This window comes from Tympanuchus pallidicinctus, unplaced genomic scaffold (genome assembly GCF_026119805.1).
Source record: "Tympanuchus pallidicinctus isolate F22 unplaced genomic scaffold, pur_lepc_1.0 scaffold3, whole genome shotgun sequence".
Classification (NCBI taxonomy): Eukaryota; Metazoa; Chordata; class Aves; order Galliformes; family Phasianidae; genus Tympanuchus; species Tympanuchus pallidicinctus.
In genome coordinates this window covers 78,689,360-78,709,217 of record NW_026294747.1, presented here as the reverse complement: position 1 = coordinate 78,709,217, position 19,858 = coordinate 78,689,360, and the positions used below count along the sequence as shown (strand labels likewise).

The following is a 19,858-nucleotide window of genomic DNA, read 5'->3' as shown; positions in this document are numbered from 1 at the left end:
CTTTATTATCCCCCCATTCTTATTTATCACACCAATCTGCATCCTAAACAAACAAAAAAATCATCTGAATTTATGGTCAAATACACATCTGTATTAAGCTCTATAGAAAGCACACAATAAGGCTGGGAAAGAGTTCTTAAAAGGAAGTAATAGGGCAGGCTCAAATGATATAATTTGTAATTTACACAGTGCCCATGAAATACACAGGAGAAAAAAAAATGAGATGAGCTAGCACAACTTCGTATACCGAATAAGCATACTTGACAGGTTTTTGAAGAAAAGAAAAAATTAAAATGGAAACTCATAAAGAGACGAGATTCTGATTTTCTCATGCACTGTATTCATCCTCCTTTTATTTCATTATATGCCACCATTTTTAATAAAGCTTACTTATAAATTTCCTTCTGTCAGGTTACAACCACAAAATCTGTTCCAGACTGCAGCATCCCTTCCTCTGTCCTCATTTATCACTCTTGCTAGTTAATGCACTGATCATGAAGCTACTTCAGCTTAGTATCCAGAAAACACTGGTAAGGTAGCAGCAGAATCACTGGAAGCCAGAAAGTGCCAGAATTCAAGTTGCTTAGGCAACCATAATGCAACTCTTCTGCACATATGCATTACAATATCTTTAACTATGTGAGCATATTTTCTAACATGAGCAAAGATCAGCTCATTTTTGCTATCCGTCTGCCAAACCTTGTAACCTTAGCATGTTTTTTGGATGTTTTTAACATATTGATCACTTCAACAATCCCAAGCTGTTAAAACTGTTTCCATAATTAACCATCACAAAAACAACTGTTTCCAGAGTCAACAATAAAACAGTTGCTTTGCAAAACAGTTTATTCTCCTCTGGAGCTTGTGAGCCTACACAATGTTTGAACTGAGCATGGGGACAAGGGAAATATTACTCAGAAGAAAAATAAGTAAGTCTTCTCATGTCCAAAGATGTCAGATAACTGTATATCAGTGATAAACATCGTTGCACTGTGTAGAAATATTCAGGAGGTATTCAAAGACGAAAAACATAAATAATGGAAAACGTCTGTTACAGTTTGGTCTTCATCAAATAAATTTCAACTGCAGAAAGCAAAGCACCATATCACAAAGATTTGTAGAGTTTTTTAAGAAGTTCCTTACTCAGATAGAAGAAGTTTCCAGGTAGAGAATTTTCATTTAAATTGTTGTAAGTCAAGTCAAGAACCTCCAGTGCTGGTAAAGATCCAAACCCCCTTGGCAAGGTATTTAATCTGTTCATGCTGTACGTGAGAGAAAAAAAAAAAAACAAAACATGACATCAGTATGCTTTTCATCTGGCAGGGATAACGAACAACATTTTCATTTCTAAAAAATCTAACCTACTCCAGACTTCATTTTTCTTTTGTTTTGTTTGCTATTAGATAGCAAGCAACTCTTCTGTGATGCAGACTTTTTTAAACTCTCACTTTGATAAGTATTTCCAAAATTGATGTCTTTACTATACAGGCACCCTGCCTTGCTGATCAAAGAGCCACACCTGAAAAAGGAAGCAAAAGGGAAAGGGGTGCTGTGCTCAGCTTGAGCAATGTGCCATGCAGCAATTGGTCCTTGGCAGGTGAGCCATCTTCTAGCTAACTAAACCATGAATCACTGTTTTGTACCTCACAGCATTTTGACCATCTGCTACCCCCCACAGCAGGTATTTCTTCACCACAGTACCAGACGCAAGGAGGAACACTTCAGCTCTACAGTATTTACACCCATCAGAAGCTGCTGTTCTTAAGACTACCACATTTGTGCTTTCACTATAGGTGTACAGGGAGCACAAATGCAAAAAGAAGTTGCCCCACTGATTAATAAGGCTTAAAGCTCATTCAACCAGTCTTACATGGTTCAGGATAGCAGTTCCCATTGGCAGCAGCCATAACTATAAGGGGAAAACTGACAGAATGAAAAGATTTGTCTGCTAACCTGGAGCAGACAGGCTACAGAAGACAATAACTTCCACCTAAACTCAAATGGCTGGAATTAAAGGACTCAGGTAACATCTAGAGTGGCTGCAATGATGAAGGAAGGCAAGCAGCTGGAGATGATATTCAAACACTCTCACTGTTTGTAGATAAAGTAGAGCTCTGGCTGATTACCACTGAACTACCAGCTTATTATTTATATTGTCTTCAGGGCATGCACACCAGATACAAAGTTGGATTTGCTTCATTTGTCACCAAGGTTTGAAAACAGAACAGAGAAGACAGACATCTTCAGGAACAGTGTGTAAGATTACAAGTAGTTATTTTAAGGAATAGGAATTTGTTGTTACGTGATTTGGGGAAACAAGCATGACTTTCCATATTATCTTTAAACATATACTTAATATATTTAAAATATACTTAATGTAGAAGCGATAAACAGCAATAGCCACAACTGAAGTCAATAGGAGATGTTATATGAACATATTAAGTGTAACACAGCACTAAGAACTAAGAACACTCGGGTCAAAGTACCGACAAATTGTAGCACCCAATGAAGATGTTGACACTGATCTCTTAGGCCTTCCCTCCTCAATGCAGTGCTTGTTAAACACTTCATTATATCTTGTGACAAATACTGTGAAAGACATCATAAGGACTGTTAATCAGTCTACTTGTTCTACACTTGGGCACATGGAGCTGAAAAATGAAGACACCCGGGCTTCAGAAGATAGCTACAGGGCTGGGCGTGTACGTTCAGAATGGTAGCAACAGCAGGAACAGTGGCAGACTAAGCATGCTCTGGAATAGTTTGTATAGTCACCATCATTAAATACAGTAACTTGAGGACCACTACATTAAACTGTTTAAAAAAAATAAAAGAAAAATAGAAAATCCTATCTTCGAGCTCCTATAAAAGCTTTTAACCATTACATATATGTAATGGTTAATACATTACATATGTACCTTATGCTATTTTTTTTTAATTTCAGTAAGTGGATCTGCAGTGCTGAGTCCATGCCTTTCAAGTCCCTAGTGCAGATGGCCCAAATATGGATTGAGGATATATCTGTGCCTTTGCTTTTGGCACTGTTTTAGTTGATTGGAATCATCTCACTCATTTGTCTGCACATGTAGAAAAATATATTCTCACTGAGTGCAGCAGTACTTAAAATCATGAGATGAATATTAAGAAATGCCAAAGTTACTTCCACATGCTGTTAACAAACCCAGATTTAATAAACCATTTATAGTACACAACAAGACAGACTCCATTTGATATGTGATGTGCAGAAGAGATACAGCTGACTTTACCATTAGCACATCAGCTAGACCCCAATTTAACAGACTCATTAATGTAATTAAAAACGATCAGGTAGCAAAAGTCAAACATTTGTAAAAGACATTTGTAAAAATTCCCAGAAGAATTCTGCAGAATTAAAATCCTAATCTTCCCGTCATGGATCTCCTGTGAAGAACCTTGCCCATAGTAATTGAATATTCATGCTAGTAGGATGCCTTACCTACAGCGGGTGGTAAGTGGGAAAACAGACACCCCTGTCCTACAAAGCACGTGCACTTTGTATTACTGCTGAAGTGGCAGCTGCTAAGATACTGAAGAACAATCTCCACTGTTACTCCTAGAGATTTGCCACTGCTTTTAGAAACAGTTTTTATTAAATAAGACTAAAAGCAGCTGCTTTTTCAGTATTAAAAGGAGAAGACTGTCCCAATGGTCTTCCCTTTTGTAGGCAAAGAACAGGAAGAGAAAGAGTCTCCTGTTTGTAACAGACAGAATAAATCTATTCTCTGGCATGGAAAGAGAATTATCCAAGGACTACGCAAACAAAATTTCCCATTTCATTTTCAGTGTAGCAGCACACCTTCCACTTCCTACCATACCTCTTGACCCTTTTGCGTTGAAATCCTCACAGAAATATTCTTACTCAAGCTATCCCTCTCCTATTGCAGGCTGTTTTGATGCCTTGAGTGTATGCACGTGCTCAGCAGATGACAAGAGGGTTCCCACCCACCCCCACTAGTAGAGCAGGACAGTCTGTCCTTAAATTAACTACAAGAACTTCTGAACCCATTTTACAGAACTATACTCCAGGCTGTAAATCCCGAGCTTGGGGGATGGCAGACCTCAAGAAAGACCGTTTAAATTACAAAATTCTTGCATGTTCCCTCTAACTCAGAATACTTTATGATTCTACAATTGTAGACATTGCAGTTCCAGACCTAAACCACCAGCTGTTAAGTAACAAATTGTTCCCAAATGTCTCCTGTTCTTAATCCCAAAAGGACTTGCAAAAGACATTAATGGAGGAAAAAAAAAACAAACAAAAAAACCAAACCAAAAAGAAACCAGGAAAAGTGTTGAAGACCCATTTCTGAATTACGCTAACACTTGTCACTTCTCTAATTCACAGAAAGAACTCAAATTCTTCCTCCCTCCATAGAAGGCAGCACTTCTATATGCCTTTCTAAAATGGCCAAACCCCAAGTTGCAAAGTTCCAATTCTCAGAGCAAATATTAATTCATGATCATTTCCAAGTTCAGACAGCTATTAGGGCCCGCTAGAGATCTAAAGTGATCAAATGAAGACCCGACAAGACACATCATCTTGAAAATGTTTCTTCGCATGCCAACAGCTCAGGAAGCAATTCAATTATCTGCACTTTACAAAAGTACCCAAAGCTGGATACTTAAAGCCTAATCAAAGTTATTAGATATTTCAAATAGTAAAACAAACTCAGTTAAATTAAGGTTTCCAAAAGCTGAATTTATAATACAAACATTCTTTCCATGAGAAGCCTACAAAATTAAAGCTTCTCCTCACCAAGGCTTTCCTAAGTAGCTACACTTTAATGCGTCCAATTAGTTTCAAGAAACTTCATTTCAGGTTCATTTTAATAATTCAAGAAAGTCTTCTTCTACTGTAGTTATAATGGAGTGTCACCAACTCTACTTGAATATGGTACCTGAACACTTAACAGGAGTTTCTCTGATTCTAATTCAGCCAGCAGCATCTTGTTGAATGAAATGTATACCATATTCAACAAGGAGTCAAAGCTGCCTCTATAGATTTAATTAAAATTGAAGTTTCTTTAATCACAAATTTGTGTCTTTGGAATTAAACTCCCAAATTAACATACAAAATTTAACATTCCTTTTAACTTTTTACAAAGCAGAGCATAAAAATCAAGGCTGGCTCTTGCCAGAGAATTAAGTGACAGTTATTAAGAAAGGAAAATACGTTACTTGTTGGGTCTGACTTCAGCATTAGGTGAATAAAGTTGATTTTTGCCCTTAAATAGTTATCAGTATATCAGAGTAAATGCTTGATCACTCTTAGGTATCTGATTATCCAGAACACTAGCTAAGCACTCTTAACAAGATAGTCAAGAGTTACATACATGGTTACATTCAAGTTCTTATCACATTTTCAAAAAGAAACTTAAATAGCAAAAATAAGATTTAAGCTCAGCTGTGATAGCCTTTGACAACATCTCCATTACAGCAAGTTTTAGCATTAGGATACGCACCCAAGATTCAGGTGTTTGAGCTTCTGAAGGCTGCTAATCTGTGTAGGCAGCTCCTCAATCTGGTTGTTGAAAAAGTTGAGCACTTCTATGTTTCTCAGGTCTGCGATGTTTGCTGGCACAGCTGTGAGAAAGTTTTCACAGTAAGAGACTGCAGTTAGGGCAAGCTACACAGACTACAGGCTCCACTAGCACCTGTCTTCTGTTGTTTGTATAGATGTTGTTTCTACCCAGCTGCTAAGAGCTACCTGCAATTAAAGGAATGCCTGTATTAAAGAAGCTTCCTTTAGCACCAGCTCTCCTTACCGACACGAATCACTTGGTACTCTTCAGAAGATTACAGCTATTCCTATTGACCAGAGTACCTTACAGAAAAGCCACAACAGAGAAACAAGCACAACAAACTCTCTCACGGACCTGCTGATTGCTCAAATAATCTCACATCCAAGTTCCTATCTGCTAATATTCAACAGCGATTACAGAAATTTAACTTCAGCCCTAAAAGATGAACAGTTTAGCCAAGCCAGTTACTGACTACCTCCACTGAGTGAGTATCCGATCAATGCACATACATGGTTACATTCAATTGCACACAAATCAATACCTGGTAATTTAGAAACATGAACAGTAAGGCAGAAGGATGTGCCTGTGCAGATGAGGTTAAAACACTCCCCAGATTTGCATCTTCTCCCCCTATAACTAAAGTTTACATAAAAGGAGGCTGACAGACAGCCTGCACTGAAGCTTGCACTGGTGTTCAATATTCACCTTGGCTCAGTCTTAATTAAAACTGCAGCAGGATCCCATAGAACACACATTTAAATAATTGGAAGATTTTATGAGGCCATGATTTGCATTTATTTGGTGGCATGAGGCAATCTCAGTCTTAAAATGGAATCAATAATGTTTACAAAGCAGACCATTATAGTGCGTCACATCTAGTAGATTATAAGTGTAATTACATTGTTCACAATAATGGGATTCCCTAACAAACATTTTAATTATACTACATAAATATTACTATGGAGGGTCATATTCATCACAGGAGATTTTTAACATACTTTTTATTAAGTCATTAAGGCAAATCTTAATATTTAAAAGCCTTCCCTTTGTGGTATATTTCAACTGGTCCATGCGTATCCATAACTCAGCAATGGCAAGAATTAAGCATCTTCAGAAAGGCAAGGGTAATGTACTGCTACCATTGTTTTAAATTATTCCCTAACAGAAGTTAACTAAGGATTTTAATTGACATAATTCAGCTGCTTCCAGCCTCAATATTTCAAAAGAACAGTAATTACCACCATTAAAATGTTTTCCTTTCAGAAATTAGACTTTATAATTTGACTTTGATGAGACATAATGGACTGGCAAACCATTTCTGCTCTTTTCAAAGAGATGCTACATTCATGCAAGATTAGGGAACAGACACATTAGCAAATACAGGTTTTAAGTTTAGTCCCAAAGCCTAAGCAACTCAGAGATCAAGTGCAGTTCTCCTTCAGTTTTACTGTTGATACAGTTAATAACAACTTTCACCTTTTTGACAGCATAAAAGATTACACTATCCTAGAGAAATCAGTTCAATCTAACACCACAAGTTATGCTAAATGTAATGCAAAGCTAGGCTACAGGAACACTGAAACCACTTCAAGTTCAGCAGACAAGCCTTACCAAACCTAACTTCACTGGGGCAAGTCAGTTCTACATTTCAACTATTCAGGCTAAAAACCATCACAAAACACTAGAAAAATGATCTCAAAAGTCAACCAAAAGCATGCTTGGCATCAAGATCAGTACTATCGTTATAAACACAGGGACAAGTACCCTCCCAGTGGCCTGGCAGAGTTACGGATTACCTCGAACCAATGATGCTGAGTTAGTAGATTTGCCTCTTCAAATACCTGTTCAAAATAGCTTGTTTCCCCCTTATAAATAATTTGAGCTTGCCTCTCATTTCTGACTTGGGCTATGAGATTCTGCAGAGGAGGAATCATTTCAAAGAAGAAGGTGAACAGCCCTCAAAAATAGAAGTCTTCATTTAACCAGTAAAACCCCACATGAAACTACCTGTGAAAAGACAATACCTAGATACTGAGACAGGAAGAAAATGGCTTCCCAAGATTTGCTCTTGCAGTCTGCACTTGTTCTGGAGGAACCTGTTTAAGTGGGTTACACACTGAAGAGTTTCAAATTATATCCACTCATCCCACTTGCAAACACGGGGGAAAACTTAACATCCAGTGGCTAGTTTATCAGAGATTTTTAATTTGGTTTCCTTTTGTCAGGGTATGGGTGTGAGTAAGTGTCCCTCGTGAACAAGAGCAGCTGTACCCTTGCCCAGTGGCTGCTAGGTATCCAATATATCTGTACAATTCCCACATACTGTTGTGAATCACTCTTAGGATACTACTATATTACACTTCCTCTTATTATTTCCTTCAAGCTATACTAAAAACTGCCTAGCTAAGCAGGTTATGGAAAAGACTATCATTTTAGCAAAGGATTTGGATGAAATACTTTGTGCCAGCCTTTTAAATCAAAAATAAAGCCCTTATCAACACACACACACACACACACACATATTAATTGGGTAGGGGGTAGAAGTATTTTGTGAGAAGGAAAATTGTGAGAGGGAAAACAGAAAGGTTGCTTGAGATTCGTGGCAGGGGAGAAAGGGCCTTTTTTCTGCCATGGCTTATTTTCTGATTCAACAATTTAGATTCATTCTGTATATGAAGGAATGCTCTATGGATTCTAAGAAGCAGAAGACTGAAATTAACTCCAGTGTTGCTCTCATAACTAAACTACACAGATTCAGTACTGTCATGTCAAGAGATGAGCAACACTCAAGAAAAGTTGATGAGGCATCATGTTCTTTCATCTCAGCCTTGCACGACTAAACATCCTTACTATCAACACACTGCTAAGTTGCAGAGTTCTTCACAGACTTACAGCAGACTGCCAAATACCAAGAAATTCAAGTTCTGGCAATTCTGAATTCCACTCGAGTCACCTTCGCATGATGAGCTGTGAGAATGAACTGTCAGCATCCTGGTTCCATTCACCCACATATTTACAGTAAGATCCGCAGTCTTAGCAACTCCTTTAAGACCATCTGCTGCCCAATGCCATTAACAACTAAACTCCTCCCCAGCAAATGCTAGTAAAAGTTTGCAGCCCAATGCTTTGCATTTTCCCGTGAAGCTTCAGTCACATCACAAAACCCCATTCATATTAAGCTTCACATTGCAAGACCAGACAAAGCTTTCTTCCCCTTGTTCAACACTGGGAATTGCATACAGAGATTCACCGTAACAGCTATAGACTTAATCTTGATTTCAAGAGCTTGGCTGAGAGGCAGAGCCTACAAGTTGCGCGTGAAGCAGCAAGAGATCTTTCTTCATGCTCCTGCAAATAAATATAGGCAACTTGTTATACTTCAAAGGATTTAAGAACAAACAGGCTCTTTTTCACCCTGACATTAGTGACAATTCTTCAGGAATGAAAATAGCTCTTAAGGGCAGCCTTTCACTCAAAGCATAACTTTATTCCTATGTAAGAGCAGCTATTCAGTAGTTCTGCTATGAGTTCCAAAACATTCATATGGTAAATTAAACAGCACTGTTCAGAACCTGTATAGCTCCACATCTAAGTGTCCTGGACCCAGATCTCAGTTTCTCTCCACACAGGGAGCCAGCAGCCATCACAAGACTACCTACTTGAAAGTCTGATGTTGCCCTCTGTTGGAGAATAAATACTGGGTTAGCTCCATCTTTTAGCTGAGCAAGCTACTGTGCTAGGAACATTTGTGTCAGTTAAAGCACCCTGGAGTAAAATTTATCTCAGATGTGACCCTTCCCAGTAAAGCAGGGAGTCAGAGGTTCTCTCGTCTTTGACTTGGGTTTCCATACAATTCCTCCAAGGTGGCAGAGCCCTTCACAGCTGAAAATGAGCCTGCTTTCTGGTAAGTCTCAATTTCTGAGAACGATCTCCCAGATCATTCTACAGAGCACTGGAAAACAGTGAAAAAAAAGAAACATCACAATTTTAGATGTAAACAAACTCAGGTGTTTGCAAGATTAAATCTCTCTTTGTTTTTCATCTATGAGATGAAGCACAGCCTGTTTTTTGGTGTTTTGGTTTTTTTTTTGTTTGTTTGTTTTTTGCATTTAGTATGCATTGACATTAATTCAAACATTTCTGAGAACTGTAGAAGACTGATCAAAATTTATATTTTACTTCTACCTTGTGAAGGAAAACAGCTCATACTGTTGATGAACTATCAGTTGGAGGAGGGAACTGAGTTAGTGAAAATACAAGCCATCAGGAGCAGAGTACATGATATGTAAACTGAGAGAAACATTTCAATTCATTTATATCTTAACACCGAATGTTCAAAATAAATATTTTCCCACAGCTGCTTGGAAAAGCAGCATCCATAACACCTGCCTATTCATAAAACTGTGAACCAAGTAATCTCTTCAATAAATGTTATTCAAAGGTTACAAAAACCTCCCATTTAATCCAACGGGTTTTGAATCAGACATCAACTTATAAGGATTTTAATTACTTAAGGTTATTTTCTTTGACGCTATCGTCCTTAGAAACTTCAAGCTGCAGAAACTCTTTTTTCCAGAATGCTTCTCTAGTTAATGAACTAATTAGGCAGCACCTAGGAACATGACATTAAGTAGAACCTTTAAAGGTTCTAAGGGAATATTTATCCAGAAGAGCTATTAAAATATAAATCTCTTTTCTGACAAGTAGCACCGAGTCTATGCCAGTTTCTCATTAAACCGTTCCATTTATAAGCAGGTCAAGAGTAATAGAGAGTAAAGAGAACTCTGCAGAACTTTGGGAGTGCCATAGTCTGGTGTAGATCTCAAGCAGCATTTTCTTGCCAAAAAGCAAGAATCTGCTTAAACCTACAAGGAAACCTTTGGGCCACAGCGTAACAAACCCCGTTCTGCAGAGCGTTGCTAATCCAGTTAGCTCCACAGGAACTTTGCATGAGTAAGGATCCCTTAGAGTAAAGGTCACAGACACATGAAATGTTACTCACATTTCACGGGGGAGGAAGAATTTCAAATACGAAATATATCATGCATTCCGTGCATCCAGTGCAACTGTACTCATAGAGCTGGAGTCAGGTTCAGATTAATTTAACAGGAATTCTGTTATACTGAGAGAAGCAATCAGCTTTACCAAAATGAAAGGGGAATTAACAGAGGGAGAACACAACAGTTTTCATTTTAAATATTCATGGGCATGCTGATATCATACTTGGCAGTTAACCGAAGAGAATCCTCATCCCAAGTGAAGCACTCAGTACTTAATTTACACATCATATAGTTCAAGTTTTCCTCTTTTGCCTTTCCTCCACACTCCTCCAAAGACGAATACCAACCTTCCAAGCACTAAAAACATTAAAAATGGACTGGTCTCCTTAATCTTCAGTTTTCCCAGAAACCAGCACGCTTCTTTTTTTGCAATTAACCACAGAAGCACTGCAGTTACGAAAACACACTTATGAGTACGTGCCACTGACGTGCTACTGTGCTAACAAAGCAATTTACCAATAAATGGTTTTAATTTAGAAGGCAGAGACTAAGGAAAAGTGCTGTGAGCACAAGAGAGGCTGGAAAAACACTGGGAAATAAGTCACATCTAGCATAACCACTACATTCCTGTCAGAAAATAATGCTTATGATGCACTTAAATGCTTTGAGAAAAATACTCAGAGCCAGGGAGGGAGGTTAGGAAGGGACTGCTAAATTGAAAACAAGTCATCTATCAGTAAAGAACTAAAGCCACAAAACCTTATTTTTGCTAGCTAATTTTATAGCACTAAGGGATACTATAAGCTGCGTGAGCACAGGTATGAAAGTGTGGATTTAACTATGATCCCTCATTTCTACACGTTATCTTGAAGAAAGCAAGATTAGCAAAGCTTTTTGAATTACTTTGACATGCAAGTACTCCAGAGGACCATGGCATTCCAGCTTTTAGCAGCTGTTTCATGAACAGTTCAGACAAAATGCTCTGCTGCGTGCAAAAACAAATACAGGCTGCATCACCTTGTTACAGGTCAGATCAGATCATACTTACACTCTGATAGCAAGGAACAGCTAAGAAAGAACCATAAGACAAGTATATAAAACTACATCCAGTTTCCCCCTCAATCCAGAGTACCTCTCCACACCTCCCTCCTTCAGTATTATCAACAACAAGAACCTATTCAACTTCTTCAATAGCAAATTCTTTAGGATGGTACAGAATTAAGCTCCTCAATGAAATCAGTTCATCTGTGCCAAATTCACTAGCTTTGAAAATGACAATTTCAAAATAGCTTATTTTGACCAAAAGATCTCTAACAATTTTACATTACAACTTGTAAAAACACATGGAGAAATATTGATGGTAACAGCCATTACAGATATTTTAAGCCACCAGGGGAGATGATAAGACAAAGAATCTGTACTGAAGCATCAGAAAACACTGAGACTTATGAAAAATGAGCTAATATATTTGCAGGTGCCTTTTAAAAAGAGGAACACGCAACAGTTTCAGAAGAGTTATGGCAGAAGTAAACAATATGTGCCCAGGGCTGCATTTAGTATGTACACTAACTCAGAACGCAAAGCCATTTCCATACATCACAAAATTTAACTATTTATGCTAGACCAGGAACCCTTCATGAGGCACTCCCACAGAACATTACAGAACAATAATCCTTCATAAATTCTTCTGCTTCATTCCCCAAAGCTACTTAAAAATCCAAGCTTCTATTATTTAAAGCTGAATTACTTTGCCATCTGTACTTTCTCTGAAACAAGGCTTTTTTTCAGGGGAAAGCAAAAAGCTAACAAGGTATTTAATCTAAACATTTGAGCAGAACTCAGATGTCACAAATGCAGTTTGGCATATGCACAAGGATCTCCTTTGCTTTCCTTCTCATCTCCTCCTGCGCACCGCATTCATAAAGACATTTCCCTTCAGAGATCTTTGTCCCAGAAATAGGAAGTATATCCAAACTGCATCTACAACTGGGGCAAGAGGCATAGTAACTTCAAGCACATTCCTAAACAGCACTGAGAATTCCCTGCATCAGGCAAAAACACTTTGGACACTGCCTTGCTTCCTCTACACTAATAACACACTTGCGTTTGGAGTGCACCATGTTAGCACAACAGTGTGGCACATGTCTCAAAAGCGAGTAGGGGAAGAAGTGACAAAGAGTATACAGGCATTTGGGAGACCCCACAGCACATTTCAGCAGTCTGGAGAACAAAACAGCTGGTGCATTTCAGTGCTGAGAGATGTGCAGTTGGTACCTGCCTCTATACCACCTCCAACACACGTGGGCACACAGCACAGCCTATGAAAGGTAACTTCTACAATAAACAGCCTGTTGTACAAGTGACAGAAAGGGAATTCAGCAGCAGTTTAAACTAGATCAAGGACACAGTCAAGAGGGTTAATAGCAATGAATTGACAAACTTTGTGCTGATAAAACATAGCAATTTAGAAAGAGATGGTAGAGCAAGGCAACAATAAGCAGTATGAGCTGCAAGAAAACCCTACAAGTTCTGCTGGAAGGGAAAACGCACAAGTATGGTAACGAGTAACTATTAGGTTGTCTAAGGAATACAATTAATGAGATAAAGCCATTCTGGCAGGATCAGAAAGTTGATTCAGGAACAAAATTCAGATAAGGAAATGGAAACCAGCAGCAAAAAGTTAATGGACTATCCTACAAAAAGGAAATAACTAGGAGTTAAGCATTACACTTGAGTACCAAGAAAGAAGCAGTGTTTAGGAAATAGCAAAGAATGATAGCAGACAGCAGCTCAGAGGAAAGGTACAGTAGGACAGTGAATGTGACATCAGGTAAATACACGCATGGGAGCTTTCTGAATCAAAACAGTTGTTACCAATCTTTCATCATTTGGTCACTTGATAATACTGGGCAAAGAATCAGAGTGCAAAAGGATAGAAAATAGTCAGGAGAAAGCTATGAATAGCTGACAACTTATGAGGATGTTTAAATGCAGCAGAAGCATATGGTAAAGCTGGGAAGCACAAGATCATCTGAGGTTAAGGAGACTGAGGAAGAGAGCAAACCTGAGCTACTGTTCAGCGCTACCTGCGAGTCAGAATGAATTGATAGCACGGCAGAAGCTTTTTTCAGGAAAGTAAAAAGCTAAAGATACTTAAACAGTGACCTCTAATGGACAAACCATATATTACTGCTATTTCCACTGAGCAGATACTCACAGGCTCCAAGTATATATCCAGATAACAATAAAAACGCTAGAACCTTTGAATGGATTCTCCAAGTGATCACAATATCAGTTAATCTACTATGTACGTAGGTCAAATAATTATTAGTCACTACCATAAAAAAACAACTTACAGCGTATTACTAAAATAAGTGAAAATAAACCACATCACGTTGGCCTACGGCCTAATAGCAGTACATGTACTGATGGCCAGCACTCCCCTACTGTCAGTGCTAAAATAATCTTTTAACATCCCACTCCTCTTTCTAGGCATGTTTTTCTGTGCTCGACTGGCTTGGACTGCAGTTAATCTGAAAAGCTTCTGAAAGAACTTCAAGCACACTTCCCATTCACAATGCAGTACAGTTTATCTTAACTAGCATTCCAATTAGGGATAATAAATGTGACTATACCTGGATGTGAAATTTTGTATGCACTAAGTAACCAGACAGTTCTTCACATTGGGCTAGCTGTCTGAAGTCTAGAATTTTCAGTACTATTTCATACTTAATGCTCAAGTAGTTCATAGATAGTGATCTGCAAGAAAAAACAAACTCAGGTAGTGCCTAAGCCACTACAGTTTGACTGTAGTGCCACTACAGGGTACAGTTTGAGAAAGCTCCCTTTAAAAAAGGAAGTTTCTTCATTGCTTTATTTCTTGTTTACAATCCCACTGGCATAAAGAGAACAACCAGTGAAGTCTAATCTGCCCTGCTGACTTCAGCTCCCTACTGCACAATCACCTTTCCATGCCCCAGAGGCAGCAATTCTATGAACCACTACATCCAGTCTTTTAAAAAAAAATGTAACACTACGAGCAAAGCTACTCAAACTTAATTTCCAGATTCTGTGACTACTTCGTCACATTTAACCAAATTAACCCATTACACTGAAGGGCTGTTGTTCAGCCCCCAATTTCCACAGATGTAAGTAATACTTTCAGGACCTTTTTTCCATTTTATTTTGATATTAGCCAGTGGGTTCAGGAGATGCCTGATCAGACCAGACAATCAATGCAGATTAGACCTGAACATGACAGTCTTGAATTTTGCTTCCCAGCTTTTCCATCTATACAGTAGATAAATGGCTTGGCTTTAGAAACCAGTAGATGATGGGAAAAAAAAAATTCTACTACAGCATATGGGTACAGTGGCCCATATGTCTAAGTTAAAAAAAAAAAAAAAAAAAAAAAAAAAAAAAGTACTTGCATTCTCCCTCTGCTTTCAACTGGTTCATTGCAGGAGACCTCAAAATGGAATCATCCCAGGTTTGTCACTTGTACAACAACTGGTCCAACACAACTGCAGAAACACTACTTGGCTTCCCCTACAATTTTGCTTCTGATTTTGAAGCTGTTCTGCCAAAAAAAAAAAAAAAAAAAAATTCTCAAGAAGCAGCAGAACCATGAATTTTACTCTTTCATAGGTTACCTGGAACAGAGGCAGCCAGTTCAAGGCTCCTCCATAAGCACAGCACCGAACAGGTGGCAAAAATCCAAGGCTTATAACCTCCAGAAAAATCCATGTGGATTTGAGTACTTCAAATAAAAAGTGATTTACAGACAGGTAAATGCAGAAGCACCAGCAGTATGAATGGTATACTAAAAACATTACTAAGAAAAGCACACATGATGGACTTCATAGGATAATTCTCATACTTGCTAATGAAACTTAACTTACTTTTAATAGTTTGCTGGCAAAAATATGAAATGCAGTTACATAAAACATGCATATTCAATTTTTACATATATTTATTCCTCTAGATAGACATATTTACTCTAAACAGCAGAAAAAACAGCAAGCAGAACACTCATTTAAATGGCAGAAAACTAGTAGAAGATGCTAATATGACCTTAGTGTAGCATGTCAAGTGTCAGTGCCACCTGCTTCCTAGACATTTTAAGAGCAATCTGCTAAGACAATTAATTACGTAGCTTAAAAGATTAGGTCAACAGTGTCAAATATGAAAATATGAACTTCAAATTTAGCCTTTTTAAAATGTGTGCTGCCTATTTAAGTGTCTATATCATTCTGTGAAAGAATAGGAACTTTCAGACACAGCGAGTTACTTCTCAGAAGTGGTTTTACCATCCCCTGAAATAAAACCAAACATAGACAGGTGGACAGTATTTCTAGGCTGAGAGAACAGATATTTTCTTGCAGCCTGTTGGTCTAAGGGCTACTTTAGAATAAAGAAGAAACTAAAAAAAAAAAAAAAAAAAAAATGAGATTTAACATAATGCAGTTGTAGAATACAGCAGCCCTTAAACCAGCATTTTGAAAATCAAAACTAATTCCAAAACAGAGGTCTAGCTTGACTTTTTTTTTTTTGAATGAAAAAAACCTGAAAGCATTCTTCTTGGACACCTCTTACTAACATATCTTCAGTCAGGTCTTCAGCCAAAATTTCTAACTAGGATATAGGTTAGTTACATAGCTTGCAGTTTTGGCACTTAAGCTGAGGGATGTCACTCTCTCTTCTGGCTCAATTCTCAGACATGCAAGTTTACCCTGACTGGAGTCTCACTGCAGGAGTTTCAGCCTGCCTTCTCCTCCTCAGAATTACCGTTAACTGCTATAAGCCCAACCAGCTGTGCATTCAGCTGAACTCACTCATCAACTACATTTAAGATTTGTAAGGTGTCATATGGAAGAGACAATCAAGTCCTCAGAAGTTTATTAGCATTCAGAAGTTTTAGAATTAAATTTAAAAAAGGGAAAGAATAGTCATATTTACTAAGAATAACAGCTCATTTTATCCCTGTGCCAGGCAGCACTCATTCAAAAGACATCAGAGCAGACAGCTGATAAGAACCAATTTCTGCCCAGCAGCACTAAGCATAATTCACTTAACCCAACTTCAGATGAGTCACCTGACCTTCTCTCACACAGGTTTTAGATAGAGGTGAGCAGAACAAAATGCTGTCTCAAGGTGCCCACAACCCTCTAAAAACTGCAGAACTAAAGTGGCTGAACTGAGAACTGCTACCTGCCTAACTTTAGGCAGCTTGAGGTCAGAGACATGCATCTCCTTACAGTGACCAGAGGGAACATAAAAGCCCCAGACTTGGTGGCCCAAGCTCCATCGGAGGCTGATAACAGATGATTCACAGCCAAAGGTTATAGTAATGTTTTCCCAAACCATTTTCTCAGTTTCTAGCTACTTGCAACTTTCTGACCTTATAAACTAGAAGTAGATCTGCGTGTTTAATAACAGTGTTTAACGTTTTCTTTTCCTGACATTGCTCATAAATTTCCTCATCACCTGTCATCTGCAAGTTAGGTAGCAGGAAATCGCTGGTCAAATTCATAAAGAAATCAAAGTCAAGAGGACACTATACAGCCAGGAGACCAGAGCCTAGAATACTTCATATTTCTCACTGGTGCTAAAATACCACCCATATTCTTTCATATTTCACACTACTCTGTGCAATCATTTAAGCTGCTCATGACTACTAAACTACACTAAACAACATCCAGAGAATCAGTGTTCACATGGTAGAATCCAATAATATTTTCACTTTCTTCATGCTTAATCCTCTTTGAACTTTCAAATCCTTAAACAAGATTTCCATATTAATACATACATTTCAAATAACAGATTGTAACAAGATAGCACAGCAATGACAGCAGAGTAGCAAGGTCCTAGGCTGCAGCAAGTGAGGACTTGCTCAAATACAACAGCCATGGACACAGAAAGGAAAAAAATCTGCTTACCCTTAGGAGGCCTCAGGTACACAGGGATCTCCAGCAAGATTCCCTCACCTCCACTGCCAACCCTTAAATGAGGTCTAGGAAGGGGTGGATCCCAGCTGCACCACTTCCATCACTCAGGGCACTGCATGCACCTGAGCTCTCCTGGCTTGGCCCTGCCTTCCTACCGGGTGCTCAAACGCTGGTTCAGGCCATGACTTAGCATTTCCCCTGCACGCATACTATCTTACAGCTCATGCAGCGAATTGCGGAGAATTTGACAGTTTTGATTGGTTGCTGCTTTTTTATTTTTCCTCCACCCTACTCTCAACCTGTAAAGCTTTTTCTGGGGATAGCCTGGTGTGAGCTACAGCAGCTGCCTAGTCTGCTCTCCAATACAAGCCCACTTGGGTAGTTCCACTCCTCTCTCCATTTCCACGCTCTTAAAAAATTAAAAAGTTTCAGAACAGTTTCAAAAAGAGAAGAGTGAGACATATGACACGTGCTGAGAACAGAGGACAAGCAGAACATCAACAAAACCAGGACTTTTCTTCTCTTTACAAGACACACCATAACAGGGACGAGATGAAACTCACTGCTTGTCTTTCAAAAGCCAAGTAGCAATGTTTGGAAAAAACAGACAGATAAGCCCGAAGCTTTCTCTTACAGAGAAATAATTTATTTTGCCTCACAAGAGAGAGTCTGTTTTCATGATATGATCTCCACCAACACCCCAATTGAGGCTAGGGGAAGTAGTATCCAGAGGGTAATAACTGAAGATGCTGTAGTGCAATACAATCAAGAGACAGTTTACACTCAAAAGATTAGTTGTTGTTGTCAATAAGACAGGTTGACTTTCATGCCCAAAGCACACATTCAGTTGGCCTTCATCACATACACTTAATTATAGATGTAACGCAGCTGAGTTGTAGTTTTCACTTGCTCCAGTCAAAGGAATTATCCACATCCTAAAAAGCAAACTGTTGTGTTGTTTTTTTTTTTTTGCTACAGCTCAAAAAAATTCTAAAGATAGAGAATGGATTTTTGACTACCTGGCACTAGTATGACAAGTTGACTAATTGACTCTAGTATGTGGAAAATTTGTTTTGAAGTGAGAAAGAAATGTTGAATATGACTGCTGGTTTATACCCTCAATGTTTTTTCTCTTAAGTGCTTTACCAACACCAGTCTCTAAGTAGTGACACTCTATAAAAAACACACTAGTAGCAGCAGCTTTTAAATACTGCTCTGCAGCTGCAGTGAAGTAGGAAGTAGAATACTTACTTGTAAGCTTGTTGTGACTCAAAACCAGCTGTGTGATATGAGACAAGGTAACTGTAAATGAAGAGAGAAAAAAAATCAGTTTATGAACAGACATAGCAACTGAAAGCTTGCATTCATTTCAGCTAAAAAACCCCATGAGTTACTCTCCCCAGTTAAGCAATTCCAGTTCATATGCATGAATACAAAAACCAAGACAGGCTCACGACTTGGGGAGGCATTGAGCCCCTTCTCCATTCCTTTACTCCTGTCTCTGTTTCTTCACGAAGCACTGTTAACACAAGTGGTACCCTGCCTCCCTGAATAAGCCTGACTCCACACACACTCCTACAGGATGTGTACAGGAACGCCTTTTTCATTTCTGTCTTTCAAATCCTACCCAAGAAAGAACCAACAGATTAACATTTACCCAAACAGCAACATGACATACATCACATCTCCCCATCCCCTATTCAATATCTTCAAGTCCCAAGTAGCAATAGCAGTATTTACAGCCCTTCACTCATGAAGCAGTTTTACACACTTGATTGAACTAGACAAACCTCCTTTACACCTTTACTTGCAGTGCTGTCTCTCCAGAACAGCCCTAGAAGTGATACAGCTGCCTCATGGAACAAAGGCATCCTGGTAAGTATGTATGAGAACTGGTCATGCTAACACGTACTTCCTACTTTGCAAGTTTGAGAGGACCACTGTAACAGTAAAGGAACCACTTCCCAGCAATGTGCTTTGTGCTGCTTCAGGCAACCCTTAAACTCGTAACACAGGCAGAGGTAATCTGACAGCAGAACAAATGCAATCACCCAAAGGCAGAAACAGAACAGAAAGTTCAGGGTAAACTCAAAATGGTTTGACACAGTTTCCCCTGCAGCTGCAGGCTGGGGAGGAAGGAAAGGCTGGGAGCAGAAAGGAAGAAACAGTGCACCCACCCCAAACTTCTCTTAAAGAGAAAGCACATGAGTGCTGCTGCAACAGCTCACTAGGAGAAGGAGGGAAAAAGGGTACAGCAGCCTCAAAGATTGGAACCAAACGTAGGGAAGCCTGTTATTAGCTCCACATCCTTCAGATGCAGACTTGATATTCTCAGTTCCTATTATCAAGC

At 38.8% G+C, this 19,858-nt stretch overlaps 1 protein-coding gene and 1 long non-coding RNA gene across 4 annotated transcripts in view; both read right to left on the bottom strand.

The window, feature by feature from the left end:
* RSU1 (Ras suppressor protein 1) overlaps positions 1 to 19,858 on the bottom strand; it is a 98,062-nt gene that overhangs the window by 70,283 nt on the left and 7,921 nt on the right. For all 3 annotated transcript variants that reach the window (XM_052696990.1, XM_052696987.1, XM_052696988.1), the window contains exons 3-5: positions 18,760 to 18,810; positions 5,502 to 5,622; positions 1,144 to 1,262 (exon numbers count right to left, since the gene is read on the bottom strand). In XM_052696990.1, coding sequence (XP_052552950.1) covers positions 1,144 to 1,262; positions 5,502 to 5,622; positions 18,760 to 18,810 — 291 coding nt within the window. The remainder of the gene's footprint in view (positions 1 to 1,143; positions 1,263 to 5,501; positions 5,623 to 18,759; positions 18,811 to 19,858) is intronic.
* Positions 7,141 to 15,771, bottom strand: LOC128087426 (uncharacterized). The gene is made up of 3 exons (XR_008209842.1): positions 14,988 to 15,771; positions 14,197 to 14,320; positions 7,141 to 8,909 (listed from the first exon to the last, which is right to left on the bottom strand). It is a non-coding gene; the product is annotated as an uncharacterized LOC128087426 (long non-coding RNA).